Source organism: Vulpes lagopus, chromosome 21 (genome assembly GCF_018345385.1).
Source record: "Vulpes lagopus strain Blue_001 chromosome 21, ASM1834538v1, whole genome shotgun sequence".
Classification (NCBI taxonomy): Eukaryota; Metazoa; Chordata; class Mammalia; order Carnivora; family Canidae; genus Vulpes; species Vulpes lagopus.
In genome coordinates this window covers 37,982,380-38,001,505 of record NC_054844.1, presented here as the reverse complement: position 1 = coordinate 38,001,505, position 19,126 = coordinate 37,982,380, and the positions used below count along the sequence as shown (strand labels likewise).

The 19,126-nt window shown below is 37.2% G+C and overlaps 1 protein-coding gene across 4 annotated transcripts in view; it reads left to right on the top strand.

The window, feature by feature from the left end:
* SLC38A4 (solute carrier family 38 member 4) overlaps positions 1-19,126 on the top strand; it is a 68,303-nt gene that overhangs the window by 25,855 nt on the left and 23,322 nt on the right. For 3 of the 4 annotated variants that reach the window (XM_041735712.1, XM_041735710.1, XM_041735711.1), the window contains exons 2-4: positions 13,634-13,841; positions 17,717-17,807; positions 18,309-18,424. In XM_041735712.1, coding sequence (XP_041591646.1) covers positions 13,720-13,841; positions 17,717-17,807; positions 18,309-18,424 — 329 coding nt within the window. In that variant the 5' untranslated portion in view covers positions 13,634-13,719. Of the gene's footprint in view, positions 1-3,037; positions 3,149-13,633; positions 13,842-17,716; positions 17,808-18,308; positions 18,425-19,126 lie in introns of those variants that run through there. The other variant, XM_041735709.1, reaches the window with a different exon arrangement.

The following is a 19,126-nucleotide window of genomic DNA, read 5'->3' as shown; positions in this document are numbered from 1 at the left end:
ACTTCTCTGTACTATTCAAAAATTATAACCACAGATGGATGGAAGGGTGCTGAAATGGATGAGTTATCACCATACAGTCTCTTTTGGCATATAAAGGAAAATAAAGACTTTATTGCAAGTTTCTTATTTTTCATAGAATAGTCACATGGAATTCATGGACTGTATTGTGAGCCAGTGAAAGTGATAAATAGAAGTAATACTACAAGAAAGAGTCAAATTGCCACGGACTCCTATTTAAATCCTTTTGATCTGCCTTTTCATTTGCCTGAGAATAAAGGACCCAAAGAGAAGTTGAAGTAGGAGCAAAGAAAAGGAAGTGAATGCAGATACAGACACAATATGAAATTATTAAACATTACGTAATTTGGTTTCTTGGTCATTACTTTAGGTCCTCTATCTATTTCATTTCATTTTCATTTCTACCTCTATTCATTTCATTTGTCTGAGAATAACAGCAAAAATCACCAGAGCCAAGCTATCATTCAGTCTCCTCACCATCCTCCAAGTCCCTACCTCCATCTCCATCCCATCTTCCTACCTACATCTCTTCCTTCTCTGCTGATTTCATGATTGTTTTTTTCAGAAGCTTTCAAGAGATCCTTATCACTAAAATTCTGTGCTTCCTAGACTTTATGGCTTTCACAGTCTGGACTATTCCATTCTATTCTACTTTTTCCCTGAAAGTGTCTGCTGCAGCCAGACTGGTTCTCACTGTTGCCAGAATATGCGTTAGCTCATCTACAGTTTTTCCCCCAGGATGCCCTTCCCATTTCTCTCTACCTGTTGGGATCTCAAGTAGACTTTTAAGGCCTTCCTCAAGGTCTATGGATTTCCTCATGCTTTCTTGGATTGCCTCAGCCTCAGGAGACTCTTTATCTTCTGGAGTCCTGGGGAATACTGTGTAATTCTGCTGACATTAACTGTGCTATAGTCTGGGAAGCCAGACATATCTTACCCTTTGCCCCCGCCACCCCCTCCAAGGACCAAGCCTCATATACTTGCTCCTAGTGGCACTTATATGAATTTCTCATATGAAGGATCAGTTAAAGTGTTTGTCATTTTCTTGCTCAGACTTGCTTAATTATTCACTACCTGCATATTTTTCATTTTATTCATTTTTTTAAGTTGGTACATATTCTGGTTAATTACTTCTTTCTATAGTGGTACTGGAACCAAATCAGAACTAAATAAATATGTTGCATTTGCCATGCTTTAAAAATCAAAAGAGCACAGACCTATTACCAAATGAAGAAATATGCAGAACATTAAACTATAGTGTTGTCTGTGTTTTCCTTATGAATGGAAAGTTACAATGAGTTTTGTCAAGACCAGACCATACATTTTTCATCAATCAACATATCTAAACGTATCAAAAATTAAGGGAAGAAAATAGTCAACAAACAAGTTCCTAAGCTATATTAATTCAGCTGACTTTTGTCAAATTAATTTTCACAGGTCTATATTTGATTTTTAAGTGTGTATTAGGAAAGTTTGTAATAAGAATTTTGCAATTAGAATAGGCTCAAGAGAAATCTAAGACTTCGTAGAAGTCTTTTAAGTGTGCATTTTATTTTAATCTAATATTGCTAGTTTATAACTTAGTATACTTGAAGATCTAAATTATGAAGAAATCTAAACAATATTTTAAGGGAGGTAAAAGTATTTAGACATTTATCTCTATCCTTATTTATATGGAGATATCATAGTATGAAATTCACATATTAGAACCCTTTTCTTTTCAGTTGACCAACTATGAAACAGAATTTTATTAGAATACCGCTATTTAATCTTCTAACAATTAGTGCAGGTTTTTGCTTGCTTCCTCTGTTAACTTTTCAAAATGGAAAAAAGTCTTAAATTGGAAACATCACAATAATGGAAGTTGAAAAGGAATATTCTTTAAATTTTTCTGAAATGAAGATTAACATATTTGTTACAATTTTTTCCTAGGCCATAATACATTTCATCCAATAAAAGACAAATCTACAGAGTAATTTTGAAAAATAAAGAACAAACTAAGAGACAAATACAAACAAATACACCATATAAAAGTTAATAAACCAAATGGGCACATTTGAAAAGGAAATAAGAAATGGATAACTGGGCATTTTACTTAATATTTAATGCCTTGCATTAGCTTAAGAATTTCTTACTCAAAAGAACAATGTTTAGTTGTGTTTTTATGGAAATTGGGAGTTGACTCACCTGTTGTAATCTAGAATTTCTTCTGATTGGTCATCAGCTTGTTCACTCGTGTCATAAATATTTAAAAGGCAAAGAATGTTTAATTCTGGATTGATTTTTAATCTTTTTCTCACCTAACTTTGATAAATATAACTGATATATTTTCACAACAGCATAAATTATATGCCAATACATTTTAACTCTTTCTCTGATGTTTGGAAAGCCAAGTAGATTTCTTTGAAAAGGACAAATTGTTCATTTAGAAATTCTTTAAAAACTCCAAATAGCGTTTTGCTTACTCAGCACAGTGCCTTTGGAATGGTAGCAGTGGCGGATAGAGCCGATGATTTTCAGTCTTGCAGTTCCTTGAGGAGTTGGTGCCATTTGTAAGTGTCTGTCATCCCATAAAATTTCCTCTGAATAAGCCAGCAATCCAAAGAAAAACAACTCTTCTCTTCTATAATTACTATTTTCTATGCATTCTGATTGTAATGTTTCATTAAACAATCTGACTCTATAACTATTGTTATTGTATTATTATAACTTTGCCTTCAGTTCATAAATCTAGAAATGTTAATTTTCCAAAAGCTTTATCAACCAACCTATAGCATCTTGATACAGAAGGATACCAATCAAGAGAAAACTTTCAGTAAGTATTTTGCTGTATAAAAGCCAAAATTCTAAAAACAAATAGAAATTGGTGTAACCGATGTTTAATCCAAATGTACAACAGTAAACTGAGTTAGCTTCTCTCTATTTTTTTTTTTAAGAGCTGACGCAAGTTGGACAGAGGGAGGTGTTGGGGCAAGGTGGTGGTGGTGTGATTGGCTTGTCTCATTCACGCCCACTGGTCTTTAAATCATTGTCTAGGTCCCCAAAGGTTCATATAAGTCAACACTGTTACAGGGGTCTGCCATTCCAAACAATTCCAGAAAGATTGCACAGGACTGGATAAATAATTAAGGTAAAGCTCTTTTTACACGAATAGTTGTAGAGTTAAAATAATGCTTCCTTTCTTCTTTTTATGGTGTAGAATGTTTATTTATTATAATTTAAATATTTGAAAATACTACTTACATTTTTTTCTCATTAAAAAAAATAAATTCAGAATAATGTCAGACATTGAAATTATTTACCTAGGTCTTGACTGCAGCTTTCTTTTGCAGATAATTTTAGGTTTGAGTATAAAATCAGGACAGGGGATAATAGAAAAGGGAGACATAGTAAAAAAAAAAAAAAAAAGGAAGGTACAAGTATTTAGTTATTGACATCTCCTGGTTAATCACTGAGTAAAGAGTGGACACAATTTGTCTTAGAGAAAAATATAAGGTTTTAGAAGTACATTCTCAATGCTGTAACATTAAAGATTGTCTTTATCTTGAAACCAAAAATACAAAAACTAACGAAAGGAGGAACATCCCATTACTGCAGCAGATACGAATAGCTAAGAGTATGGGCTGCACCATTGTCAAATGAAAAAGAAAAGACTTGCGTCCCCTTGTCTTCTTATTTGTCCATTTTAATGAAGGAGTATTTTTAGAGCAGATTTACTGGAAGAAACTGGGAAGTTGAATAGAATATAAACATAGTGTTAGATTTGGAAGGACTAGAATCAATTAGAGCTGTACTCCTCAAATTTGTCAGTCAGATGGGGGGAAAATTCTCAGTGGATTTTAGTATCGCCATCTCTTGGGTACCTTACAGAGCATATCTTGATGATTCTAACTAAACACCTAGCTGACAGCAAAGAGTGTTTCCTAACTCAGTAAGAAAAATATTTAAACTGATGATATATATTGCATTCATGGATAGTTGGCTGAAAGTCTGATTTTTGACATACTAAAGATATTTAGGGGTGTTTTCTAGAAAAGACTACTATTTGTTCTGGAGTCCAAGATCCTCCAGTTGTTCAGATTTATATGTAGACGATGTTGAAGGTTTTTTTTGAAAGTCTTTATTTTTTAATCCTTAAATCAGTAAGATTGAAGTACTGAGAAGGATAGTTTTGAGGACCAAACTCTCGAGTTTTCTTTAATTACGTTATACAGGATGCTTTGTGGATTACTAAAGTTCTTGTTTTTAATACATGAGTTACTTTAGAGAAAGTAAAATAATTTATTTTAAAAAAAATTACCTCTGAAGGTGGTCCGTATCTATTATACAGGATGTAGACATTTTAGAAATTGACTGCGTCCACAATTTAGGTTCTTAAATATCATGTTTTAATACATGAAGCATGAAGAGTTCACTATGATAATATCATACGTGGTACATATCTTTCTACATTTCTAGAAACTACTGCTTGGGAAAATAGGAACTGAAATTTACGTGTGAATTTAAGATGTTTAAGAGGACTAGAGAATCTAGGTTGCCTTCTAAGAACAGAGCTAGAAATGTTATTTTGCTTATATTTTATATTTATATTTATTTTTTGTTTATATTTATATTTTGTATGTAAAATATAAACAAAATAACATTTTAACATATTCAGATTTAACCTTTATACCTCATCATATGGCTGCTGTAACTCATATGAGCAAGCATTTAATATTCTTAGCAAAAGGAAAAGACCTCAATATAGGGTTATTTCTTTTAACTTTCCTAGTTCTCCCTAGATATTATTTCTAAGCTATATCTGAATAGAGGAAAGGAACGGAAATTCTAGAATATTAGCACCAGCAATAAGACGTGGTCAGGTAAATACAGTTTTGCTGTCATTGGCAGTATCTTTTCTAAGATGTACCTCAGGCTGAATGATACTGAACATTTTTACAGAAGCTAATTTCTGTGAAAAATCATGCCACAGACTAACAAACCATCTGACTCTCTGTGTGCAACTAGAAGGGCACCGTTGGGGCAATTGTTTAAAAGAATTTAGTATAAAGGTGATATAAGATTGACTTCATCGTTAAAGCTGTGTTCGTTTACCTAAGGCACATTTGGGATGTGGATTTAAGTCAGTTCCTGGGATGCAAAGATCATTTGGCTTTTAGAAGTTGTATGACCAGCTACTTCCCACTTACTCAACCAAAAGGTAAATGACATGGGAGGAGATCTACTATCTGAGCCCAGATTTCAGAGTAGATTCGTCAGAAATAGGTTGGCATGAAAGAAAGACAGACTAGGATAGTGGGAAGTGCTCTGCCAATGTCAGCTTCCTTTTCACATTCACTTATCAGTAAAATAAATGTTTGCAGTCACTAGGGAAGGTCATAACTTTTGCCTCTTGACTCAAGGACAGTTTTGCTTTCCAGATTTGAGGTTTTTCTTTGGAGCTGAATCACCTAAGTAAGTTCTGAGATTTCTGAGATTTCTGAGAATCTCCTATCCTACATTTCTTGGGTACGTCTTCAAAGAATAAGACATCATGTTTAAGAACTAGAATTTGGGGATCCCTGGGTGGCGCAGCGGTTTGGCGCCTGCCTTTGGCCCAGGGCACGATCCTGGAGACCCGGGATCGAATCCCACATCGGGCTCCCAGTGCATGGAGCCTGCTTCTCCCTCTGCCTGTGTCTCTGCCTCTCTCTCTCTCTCTGTGTGTGACTGTCATAAATAAATAAAAATTAAAAAAATATATTTAAAAAAGAACTAGAATTTGGATATAAATTAGGACATTTAGATAGCTCTTAATGAATATGAAGAAACAAAGCCTTCTAACAGTGATAGTATTCTAAAGTACAACGTGTGATAAACATATGAAGGAGAGGAGAACATGGTACGAGAGCGTATAACGGAGGATCGAGTTTATATGATGGTGGTAGCTGGCCCCCTGGCATTTAAAGATTTTCAGGTTCCTTTTACCTTGGGAGACACCTAGGTTTAAGAATATGGAGAAGATTTTAAAAATATAATAAAATTCTTTTTTTAAAAAAGAATGTGGAGAAGAACATTCCAGGCAGAGAGAACAGTAATGTTAATGGGTCCCAAAGTGGCAAGGAGAAATTTTAAAAAGCCTAGTTTATCCAGTGAGAAAGGGGAGGTGTGGTTCAATATGGACCTAAAAAGGTGTGTGTGGGTTAAAGTATGTGGACCCTGAAAGCATATTAGGAAATTTGACTTTATTCTAAAAAGTGATGAAAAAAATCATTTTAGGGCCTTCAGCAGATAGTCATTTGGAATTATTGGTCATGGAGACAGAAGTGAATGAGTTGTTGGGTTTTTTTTAAAGATTTTATTTACCTATTCATGAGAGACATAAGAGAGAGGCAGAGGTGTAGGCAGAGGGAGAAGGAAGGGCTTCTTTCCTCACAGGAAGCCCGATGTGGGACTCGATTCTGGGACTGGGATCACGCCCTGAGCCGAAGGCAGACGCTCCACCGCTAAGCCACCCAGGTAGCCCATTTTTAAATGTTGAAAGGATTGATCGGACTTGGTGATAGACTGGACATAGGTAGGGAGATTCAGGATGGAGAGTGAGAGGTGTCTATACCTATAGCCAGATTCCTCCCACGAGCAATTCGGTTAATGAAGGTGATGGATAGCCGTAGAAGAATCTCTGCCTATGAACATTTAATTCTATTATAATGTTACATTTAACATACCATATATATTAATGTAATATATTATTATATTTTTCAAGCAAAGTGTATGCCAACATCATTCTTTTCTAGCCTACCCATGCAAAGATTCATCGATTTTTCATTAAGTAGCTGCTTAGAGAAAAAAATGTAAATTATGTTATAATAGAACAGTTCATTCAAAATCTGTTTTTCTCTACCAAACAGTTCATTGGGTGCAGGGATTCTATCTTTTTGTCTTTTTTAAAAGATTTTATTTTTTATTTATTTATTTATTTATTTATTTATTATTATTTATTTATTCAGAGAGAGAGAGAGAGAGTGCGAGTGCGGGGAGGGGCAGAGGGACAGAGAGAGAGAATCTCAAGGAAACTTCATGCTGAGCGCCAAGGCTGATGTGGGCCTTGATCTGATAATCCTGAGATCATGACCTGAACCAAAACCAAGAGTCAGTTGCTGAACTGACTGAGCTACCCAGGTGCCCCATGGGATTGTCTTAGTCATGCTTCATATTTTATAGTTTCTGCCTCCTATTTCATTTTCAGTATTTGTTGAATGAATAAATACCATCTATAAAATATTCCCACGCTGAAGTATAATCGTGCTAATAAATTTTAATAGCTATGATACGGTCTGAATGTCTCAAGGTATGTATGTACTTTGTGCTGTAGGCAAATGGTACAGAATATCTAGTTTCTCATAATATTCTAATTCCTCTTAAATTTTGCTTATGGCTATTGTTTCCTTAAAATAGGTCAATAATGGAATCTTCAGAGCTAAAGATATAAGCTATGAAATGTGTTCCAACTTTTACGTGAAGATGCCCCTTGGCCAGGGACAACATTAGGATTTGGGGCTGAAATCTTAAACCACTGTTTAATACTTCATGGGCTATATCATGTCATCTTCCAAAGAGAATGTAATGTTTTATATCTGGCATAAACAGCATAAGATTAGGTCCCAATTTCTTTATTTGAGAAGTGTACCCACCTTGCTTACATTTTTTGTGAGTTTTGAGAATTGTAAAGTCCTCTTTTATAAAAGTTGTAGATATGCATATAAAATACTATATAGCTTGCATGCAGATAAAGACAGCAATTAAATTCTAATTATTAAAAGAAAGAAGGGGGGCTGTCTGGGTGGCTCAGTCTGTTAAGTGTCTACCTTTGGCTCAGGCCATGATCCCAGAGTCCTGGGATCAAGCCCCTAGTTGGGCTCTGCACTCAGCAGGGAATCTGCTTCTCCTTCTCCCTCTCCCTCTGCCCCTCCCTAACCTCTCTGTGCTCTCTTGCTCTCTTTCAAGTAAATAAATAAAATCTTTAAAAATAAATAAATAAAAATTTTAAAAAGAAGAGGAATTTAAATTTACTACTACATACCAATCTATGAAATGCAGAATATCATTTAAATCCCTGGGAGCCTGGGGTGGCTCAGTCAGTTAAGCGTCTGACTTTGGCTCAGGTCATGATCTCAGGGTCCAGGGCTCCAACCCCACATTGTGCTTTATGCTCCTTGGAGAATCTGCTTGTCCTTCTCTTTCTTCTTCTGCCCCTACTTCCTCACCCCACTTGTGTGCTCTCTCTCTCTCTCTCTCGCAAATAAATGAAATGGTTTTTAAAAATATATCATTTAAATCCTTGAATGCTGCCTTGTAGTAAATGGTATTACCCTCATTTTACATATGGTAAGACAAAAAAGTCAGATTTATACCCAGTTATATTTATCACTAGAGCCAGAGTTTCTGTTCCCTGTAGGCTTTAGTTCTCTGTGGTGGAGACAGCAGAACAGAGGTGGCATAGCAGAGAGGCCAGTTTACTTCTCTGTGCCTCTATGACTTTATCTGTAAAATGGGAATAGAACCAAAATAGTACTTCTCTCAGAGGACTGCTGTGAGGATTAAATGAGATAATAGATATGAAGCTCTGTAACAGTATCTGGCAGGTACGTAGTGAGCGTCACCATATTGGCTATATTTTTCAATACCAGGTTAGCATGCCTTAATATGAATGAGATCAGTGAGGCTCCTTTGAATAAGTATGAAGTGAAATGGTATTTAACTGAAGCTCCCAGGCCTACTGCCATGTATATTCCTGTAACCCTCTAGAGGGGTTAATAAACTAAAGCATGGAATGCAGAGCATTCCAGGCACCATGGCTCAGGTGTGCAAATGGCCTGAGGCAGTAGAACCTGGAGAGTTCCTGAAATTATAAGAGAGCTAATATAGCTAGAACATTGAGGTAGAGTGGAGAGGAGACCAGAAAAGAGGGTGAACCATGCAGAACTGCATGGACATGTTGAGAACTTAGACTTTCTCCTAAAAACAAGGGAAAGACATGAAAGGGTCTAAGCAAATAAATATGATCTAAATTTTGTTTTCAAAGGATCATTCTGAAAAATAAAATAAAATTTAAAAAGGATCATTCTGGCTGTTGTGTGAAGAGTGAATTGTGGGGGACAGGAGGCAACTGTTGACAGGGCAAGAAAAATGATGGTAGTTTGGACAAGAGCGCTGGTGGCAGAAATGGAAGGTAGTAGATTAACGAGAATATACTTTGATTACTCATAAAATTCAACCTGACTTTGTAAAGGACTGGATGTGGGGGTAAGAAAAGAAAATTTATAATAGAAGACTCATGCTTCTCAGATGGTAACAATATTGTTTGGATAGGAAACATTGGAAAAAGAAGAAACTTACAAGTTGGATTTTGGACATGTTGAATTTAAGATATGCAAGCATATACATCAGTTAGGACACTGGACATATGCAGCTGAGGCTCAGAGAAGCCTGGGCCAAAGATGGAACTTGTGATATGAAGCCTTGGGAGTAGATGGGAAGAATGGGGGATTGGGACCTAGTGTTGAGGAATTCAAGCAATGAAGCATTAAACAAAATAGTACTTTTTAAAAAAGATTTTATTTATTTGGACATTTCAGTCCGTTTGGGCTGCCACCTTTGCTCAGAGGATAAGGCTGTGACTTAGTCTGTAAAGAAAGCCCAACTTTACAAAAGGCATTAGGGCCTCCACAAGAGACCAAGAGGGATTACAAGCAAAAACGGAAGCTCCACCCAAGAGGAAAATCCGTGACAGCATTTTGCTCCTATAGAAACCCCTCTGAAAGTGCCAGCTGCATCTGGGAGTTGGGTTCTCCAGGATGCTCCACACATAGACATCTGCAGAGAAGCCACTTACAGAACCTACAAGGGAGCAACCCATTAATGAAGTGGGCCTGCAAGATTTAAGAGAATACCCAAGTACTACCTAAGTTAACCAACATACTCTTCATTCATAAAGATGAACAGAAAACCTAGGATCCCTAAGAACTTAAGGAAAACCAGGAAGCATGAGAAGCACCAAGATGAACAAACAGAATTAACTCCAGAAAAAAAAAATTAATTTACAGAACAAAAGGAGCTTTTGAAAACTTCTAGTCAATGTCCTTGGGAAGAGTTGAGAAAATATTGCATCTGTAAAATAGAAAGGTTAAGATGAAAAAAAGAGGAAGATGAAGATCAAGTTATTACAAATTAAAAACATGATGGTGAAAAGCAATTAGTGGACACATTGAAAAATAAAATAGATCTAGCTTAAAAGTAAGCCATGCTATACATGGAATATGACTCAGCCATAAAAAAGAATGAATACGGGACACCCAGGTGGTTCAGGGGTTGGGCAGCTGCCTTCGGCTCAGGGCATGATCCTGGAGTCTCGGGATCGAGTCCCACATCGGGTTCCCCACAGGGAGCCTGCTTCTCCCTCTGCCTGTGTCTCTGCCTCTCTCTCTCTGGGTCATTCATAAATAAATAAATAAATAAATAAATAAATAAATAAATAAAATTGTGCCATTCGCAACAACATGGATGAAGCTAGATAATATATTCTGCTAAATGAAATATGCCAGTTAGAGAAAGACATATATCATGTCATTTCACTCATGTGTGGAATTTAAGAAACAAAACAAATGAGCAAAGGGGGAAAAAAGAGAAAGAAGCAAAACAAGAAACAGACTCTTAATGATAGAGAACCAACTGGTGGTTTCCAAAGGGAAGGTGGAAGGGGGACTGGGGGAAACAGGTGATGGCGATGAAGGAGGGCTTGTCATGATGAGCACCAGCTGATGTACGCAAGAGCTGAATCACTATACTGTACACCTGAAGCTAGTATTTTACTGTATGTTAACACCCTGGAATTTAAATAAAAACAAAAAACAAAGTAGACTATGTTTTTCTACTCTACTCAATACTTTTTCAAACAAAGTTTGAGGGCAAAGTAAAGTTGTTGTTGTTTTTTTTTTTCCCAACATGAAATATCTCAGAAATTCTGTTTACAAACATGGACACATTGTATGAAAGGAGTCATTCAAGGTGGATTCCAGCACAATGCAAAATGAATTGAAGGAAAGTACATGCAATGATGTTCAGAAGACATTGGCAGCTGAGTGAGACCCAGAGGGCGGAGGAGAAAACCATTTAGAAAGTAAAAATACGGAAAATTCCCTTGCAAAGTTTTCCTAACAGAGGACTTCTCTATCATTTATTATGTAGTCACATATACCACGTGACTTTTGGAGCATATCATTTACACAATCATAACATTGTAAATGTTGATAGTTGTCTTTAAGCGTTCAAAAACAATCGATAGAAAATTATGAGAGATGTCATTGTTTTACAGAATAGTATGAAAGTATCATGCATGTTAACCTTGTAGAAGTATTTCATTAACTAAAACGATTAGGAGCTGTGAGAAGGACAGTTGGGACTTATGCTAATTTCCTCATCTGTTATACATACAGATTTAGAATTGATAAACCATCAGAGAGGTTTTAGTGAATAGTTTAAATTTAGAAAAACTAACTTTAGGGATGCCCAGGTGGTTCGGTGGTTGAGCGTCTGCCTTTGGCTTAGGGCTTGATCTTAGGATCCAGGATCGAGTCCCACGTCGGGCTCCCTGCGAGGAGCCTGCTTCTCCCTCTGCCTGTGTCTCTGCCTCTCTCTGTGTGTCTCTCATGAATAAATAAATAAATCTTTAAAAAAAAAAGGAAAGAAAAGAAAGAAAAACTAACTTTAAATAAAGAACTACAAATAGAAACAGTAATTGATAGTTCCTGCTCTTAGGTAAAACTGGTCTGTGTGATGGTAAGAGAAATGTTACTCATTTAATACAAGTTTTTATTTTTTTCTTTAACCATATGCTTATTTTCTATTCTCTCTGTTAGCTTTTATAATTTTTCTCTTTATCTTTGATGTTATATGTATAGTACCTCGTATTAATGAATTTATTCCTCATATTAATGGAGTACTATGTGCTTTTTTTTTTTTAATCCTGAGAGCTACTATCTTTTTTTTTGGTTCTGGACAATTCTCTGCCATTATTTCTTTCTATTTTGCTTCTCCCTGGCCTTGTACTTTCTTCATATTTGCAGGCCTAGTAGAGTATGCTAAGCTTCTTATTCTTGCTCTCCCCATTCCCACATCTCTTAACTTCATATTTGTCTTTCTTTACCTATTTGTGATATAGTTTGAGTGATTTCCATGGATCTTTCAGTTTCATGACTCTCCCTTCAGCTGAGTACTCTTTATTTCAATGACTACTTTTTTTTTAGTATTTAGAATTCCTTTTTTGACTCTTTTTCAAACCAGCCCGATCTTCTTTTACACTCTTCTTATTTCATGGATGTTATTTCTTATATCAAATTTCCTATTAGTTTTTATTATATAGTTTTAAAGTCACTATTAGTTTGCTTTGGTTCTTGTTACTCAGGTATGCATCTTATTTCTTATGCTTACTGACACTCACCCTGAGTTTCCATGTGTGTTTTGTGGCTTTTGTAATTTGGGGCTGTGACCTCATCAAGTGTGAGTTGCCTTCTGCAGATTTGCTGTCACTGCACCGGATTGGGTAGGCATTCCCATGTGGTTGTTTTAGATTTGCCAGAGGATTTGTGGATTTCATTTCTAGAGCAATTTTCATGTCAGTTTCTGTGCTCAGGATTTTCTTACCAAATGGGTAGTGCGTATTCCAGAACCACACCTTCCAAGAGTGACTGACACTTCAACAAGAATTGACTGATTCTGATAGTAAAATTTGAGAAGAATTTGTATCAACCCACCCATGATGGAGTCATAGCTTTTTTTTTTTTTTTTAAACACAATGTCAGTCCACCCCTTTCCATGTTACAGTTGAGGAAAATGAGTTAAAAAAAAAAAAGAAAAGAAAAGAAAAGAAAAATTAACTTGTATTGGGATCCAATGAATTAAAGGCCTAACAGAACCTAAAAGTTGAGCCTCTTTGTTGTTAAAATGCATTTTAATTTTATATGGATGGTGACAGATGCTGGTTCAAAGATAAACCTGGATTACCTTTTATTATATTCTTAACTTTGGTTTCATGATCCAAGTGCCTGGAAAGCAGTTCCCCTAGCAAGATCCTCCCCTGTGTCGCATGTTATCAGGTATTCTGGTGATGTGAAATCTTTCATACCCAATTAGCAAATTCAAGCAGTAATTGTTACTGCTAGTAGAGATACTGTTAGATTCTGCTTTGCCAGGTCTTTGTCAACAGTTTTACTTTCATCTTCCCTTCTTTAAAATTAGGCAATTTGCTTACAAATAGGAAACCTTTTTGCAAATCACTGCTAGGTCTTTTTCTTTCTTTTTCTTCCCACAGTGCCTAGCAAAGCACCTGCCATGTTCATATGCATAGGCACTTTATAAATATCTGCTGATTCAGCAATTCGTCAGTGACTTTCCTTCTCTTTGATTTTTCATTTTTGTGTTGGGTAAAGGAAACATGCCAGACATAAATTTTTATAGGACATTTTCAGGAGCTTACTTTCTTTCCATGTTTCTATAGAGACCATATGCAAAGTATGTGATTCATATTCATTTATCTAATTTAAAGAAAATTATGATTTATTTCATATTCTGCTTCCAGAAAAGAGTGTTCTGAACATCACCCTGACGTCGAAGAACCTGAAGCTGAAGGAGCTTGTGTGTAGACAAGAGGCCCTGGCAGCTCAAATGGATCCTATGGAGCTGAGAAATGTCAACATCGAACCTGATGAGGAGGAGAGTGTCAGTGGAGAAAGTGCTCAAGATAGCTACACCGGGATGGGAAACTTAGAAAAAGCAGCAATGAGCAGGTATGGGATTAAAAATGACCAGGTTCCATGGAAAAATGTCAGGTTTATGGATGTGTAAAACAAGGGTTTTGTCAGGAAGAATTGGATTCATTACTTACTTGCGAGATAACAATGGCATCGATGCTCACACATCAACTCTCTGATCCTAAAGTTCATTATTATATCACTACTATATGTCAGTCTGATTTAGATTGTGTGTGACTGATTTAGAATTGAGGTTACAATGTTCTTGTCCCCATTAATATAGAACATTTTAAGTTATATTAGCTAATCATTTCTTTTACCTTTTGGACTATATTCCCTCCGACTCCTCTTCCTTTGACTGCCCTGTAAATGTTGCTGCATCTCCAGAATTCTGTAGGGATTCTCTGGTCACTAAAAGTGACCGGTGGCCAAGCTCATTCACAACTATCAGGGTTTCACTCACTGAACGTGTGCCACATCTTCAGCCTGTTAGACTTGTCAACTTCATTTCAGAGCACTATATCCAACTGTCAACTGCACATCTTTACAGGGTGACTCATGTGTCTGTGAATTGCCTTATTTATAAAGTCAAACTTGTGGTGTCTAATATTGAACTCTGATATTTCTCTTCAAAATCTACTCCTCCTCCAGTAATTGCCACCATGATGGAAGTCACCACTATCCTGTAGCAAGTCAGTGAAAAGACCCTGACTGTCAATCTTGAATCATCCCTTCCCCCAACCACACATCCAGTGTTCGATTATATCTAGTTGGTTCTACCTCTTTAATGTTAAAAATCCACCCTCTTCTCTGTACCCATTCTACTGCCATCTTTCTTTAGGAGCATATCATCTGTCACCTATCTATTAAAACAGCCCTTCCTGTCCTTGGTCTCCCTATCTTACATTTTGCTCTCCTCCAACTAGCTCTTCCCATCCCTGAAAAAGTAATAATTTACAATTGCAAAGTGACTCGGATTCTCCTTTGGTAAAAGGTGGTTCCCCAGTAGCTGTAAGACAAAAATGGGGCTATACATTGCTTGGCATGTAAGGCCCTTCATGATCTGTCCCTGACCTGGCTCTCCTGTCCATCTCTTGCTCTGCTCCCTTTTTGTAGGAAAGCCTTGTTGAGCCACTCCCAGCGCCCTATACCTTCACTCATTCAGCTCCATCTGCCTAGAATGCCCTCTTCTTGTGTCACCCACCCACCTTCCCCTTTCTCTATTGATACCATTCATCCTCCAAAACACGGATCAAAATCAGAACTCCCATGAAGCCTTCCCTTGAGTAGAAATGACCATTTCCTTCTTTGTGTGGCCTCTCTCAATCTTTATTCCACTACCAACAGGGTAATGGCATCTGTGGCCCCAGCACATATCACACTGCCTGGAACATAGTAGGTTCACATAGTCATTTGATAAAGTAAATTAATTTCTCACAAAATGGCATAGAACACAGATGATGGCATAAAACATAGAACACATAAGACACTGAGATGGAATTATTTTACTAAAGCTAGACCTGAAGTAGAGAATACTACCCTCAGACAAGGACATCTCATTTCATTTCACATCATCCAGGAAAGATCATCAGGAGGAGCACTATTCTTCCTCCACAGAGCCAGTGCAGTTGACTTCTGTGCTGTTGGACTAGAGAGACAATGGAGATGTAGATTGTGGTATTTTCTAGGTTGAGCAACTCTCGAGAGGGCACAGTGGGGCAGAACACAGCGCTTTGGAATCTACAGAGTGGTTGCCTGAGTTTGGAGAAGATACTTATCTTCTGTGAGCCTCGGTGAAAAATGTGGAATGACAACCTGCACCTACTTTTCTGAGGATTACACGAATGCCTGAAAGAGAGCTGATACCCAGTCAACTCTGGTTCTTTTACCTCCACTTTGTTACCGGGGTAAAATGACCAACTCTGAGGGCTCTTGTTTCCGAGAAGGCTGCACACAGATATGAACTCCTGCAGAGGTGGCCAGGCTGAAGGGGACGCCATCTCGAGAACAGTCCTACAGGGTCATTCAACTTGGTCCTCTTAAAGCCGCAACAGAAAGATAGGGATGCTTTTGTTAAGATTCGTACAATGGGTTCTGGACGGCTTACAGTGATTGAGCTTTTAACTCCTGACTCAAACACAGGTCATCTTTTTGCAATCTTATGATCACTTTTAAAAGATGGGTTTTGCTTATGTTTGGTTTGGATTGATGCCTTAAGCATAAATTTCTAGGAAATTGAACATAATTCACTTATTTGGAATCATTATGCATATATTTTCAATACATGCTGGGTTTGGTATCAAAACATTTAAGACATTCAAAACATGTCTCATACATTTTATCCAGTCTTCTCATGTTTTATAATTCATCTCATGCCAAAATAAAAACATGTGAATGCCTTGAGAGAGAATCTATTTACTTTCACATTTAAAATTTTAAAAACTACTCATGGACTAAAGGATTCTAATTTATTGATTGGGATTTTTTAAAAAAAAATAGACTGTTGGCCTTCCAGAGTTTAAAATCCAGATGACACTTTTGTTTTATAATCCTTAGGCCTGTTTTAGGCTCCATTTCATCTTACTTTGCCTATTTCCAACTATGAACATTATGTACCAGTCTCCACACAGCAAGTATATTAACTACAGACCATTAAAATAAAGCACAAAAAGGGAGCAGAGGGTGATAGGGGTTAGTACAGGAATGGAAGAAAGCATCAGAGGGCATTATGCTTCCTAGGAGGAAGAGGGGAATGCCAGGAAATGTTCCTAACTTGTACACAGTGAACATCCAGAAAAGCAAATAAAGCCTAGTAATTTTGTCTGCTGGTTCTGCCTACACTTTAAAAATTGTTCTGTACTCTCCCAAAGTAACCTTGTTATCCCTCTTTCTCACAAGATATTTTCAGGATTAGTTGCTGTTATAAAGGATAATTTGTACAGATCTCCTATAATTACTAGTCAAGCATTTTAGAAATGTGGTTCTACTAGATCCGTATCCTCAAAACCCCTGGCTTATAACCACAGGACCCATGTATTGTATGACGCTGTGCAGTTCCAGCCTCTGCCCAAGTAAGCGACAATCACAGTGTTTGCAGATAGTGACGGTGTAATGTCCTGTTTCCTTCCCAGCTCCTCTACCAATTCATAGGTTTCTTTAATCTTTTTCTTAGTTTCTCATTATCTAAACAACCCAAGTATATTTTCAGAGTAGTTAAAATCTACACACTCACAAAAACAACCAAACACAACACAGAGCTGCCATTGAACCACATTCCAGCAAGGGATATGTGATTAAGCAAGTAGTATCAAGAAAAGAAGAAAACATGAGCAATGGGGTCTTGCCTGGGACTGCACAGTGCCATGGAAGACCCTAGACTTGGGCATGCTACTTCGTCCTTCTGAGCCAGGGTCACCTCGTCTTTAGAGTAGGGGCATGAACGTTCCTCTCCTCGGGATATTTGAGCATCAAATGAGATGAGGATCACATGCCTAGGCACTTAGTATTTACTGATTAATACAATCATCTGATCATGGTGCAGTAGTATTGAGAAACCTCAATCGCCACTTTGTACCTTTTCTTTTGGAGGGCTCAAGATGAAAACAAAATTAGCTGTAATTATTCTCATTTTTGCACAGTTCATGAGGGAAAGAAGAAATGTGGCTTAAAAAATGTTTTCTTCCTTCACAACTTTTTCTCTCCTTCCCAAAGGATATTCATAAATGGAGCTCAATTGTTGGTCTGGAAGGAGCACTGGTGTGAAGGAAGAGAAGAAAGGAAAAAAAAAAAAGTTTCAAATGCCTTGATTTTCCTCCTTGATTCGGTTACATGGATCACCTGAAACATAAATATAATTCAGAGCATTTACTTCGATGTTTTTGCTTTATTTTCTTTTTTGTATGTGCATCCAGTCAATTTACTAATGAAGATGCTGAAAGTCAGAAATTCCTGACAAATGGATTTTTAGGGGAAAAGAAGCTGGCAGATTATGATGATGAACATGTAAGTGAATCTCTGCTTTCGGGTAGTAAACAGGACTTGAGGGTGCTTGATCTACCTAGTCTCTGTGGGAAAACAATGTGACTGAAATTTTCCAAGCCTTGATCAGCACATTCTCTGTTTATTCAGGCCCTTACTGGAATAAGGACTTGTTTTTCCTGTTCGCCATATGGCTACATAAATCATTTATGAAATTCATTTGTTTTTTGGAGAAATCATTCTAACCCAAATGTAATCTGCAATCAGACATGCTTTCCCTTCTTTACGTTATTCAACCTGTCTTTTCTATTTTTTTCCTGAGACCCCTTGCTGAAACCAAGCATTCCTTTGAAAATTATATACTTTTATTGAACTAACAGCTTTTATTCGTTGTGATTTTATCTTATTCTTTGATTTTGAGCTGTAACCTCCTCCAGTAAAGATAATAGCAGAATAAGAATAATTTGGAAAAGGTTCATCCTTTGGCAAATATTTGCTTAAAATGTGCCCTTTTTTTTCTTTAAGCACCCTGGAACCACCTCCTTTGGAATGTCTTCATTCAACCTGAGTAATGCCATCATGGGCAGTGGAATCTTGGGCCTGTCCTACGCCATGGCCAACACGGGGATCATACTTTTTATGTAAGCATATCTGCTTCAACGCCCATGCACACCTGGTGTTCTTTCAATTAACCATCTCTATTAACAATCTCAAGTTTGATCTTTGTGAACAAGAATGATCTGAGAAAGTATTGGCACATTCTCTGGCTTATAGACAGCAATCCGAGGACTAATCAGTAGACTAATCCTGGTGCTTGTTCAACCAGCTGTCCCCACCAAATGACAGAAAGTATATGTGGTCAACCACCCAAAGTACTGGAGCAGCCCTACCAGTTCACAGAAATCATTTTACAGGGTGATTTACCATAAAAAGATCTTTCCCAGAAGCAGATCCAACTGTATCATACTGTGAGGAAAAGGATCCCATCCCAAGTCAAGCATACAGAGTCCTGTGTGCTCTGGTTCCATCTTGGGCCCCATCCCTACACCCCCTAGATGCTTAATATAATGGGCACACTGGCCTTCTCTCCATCACAGGAGGTGCCTTATTCCCTGCTCATCACAGGGCCTTTGCACATGGTCCTAGAATTCTTTTTCCTTTCTTCTTCATCTAGTTAGTTAACTCCTCATAGCACAGCTTATCATCACCTAAGTTATGCCTTCGCTGACCTCCATGACTGGCACAAACACCTCATTAGACACTCCCCACAATTCTAATATTTTAGGGTAGTTGTCCAGTTTGGTTAGTATGCATCTCCCTTGCTAGACTGTAATCTCCAGAGG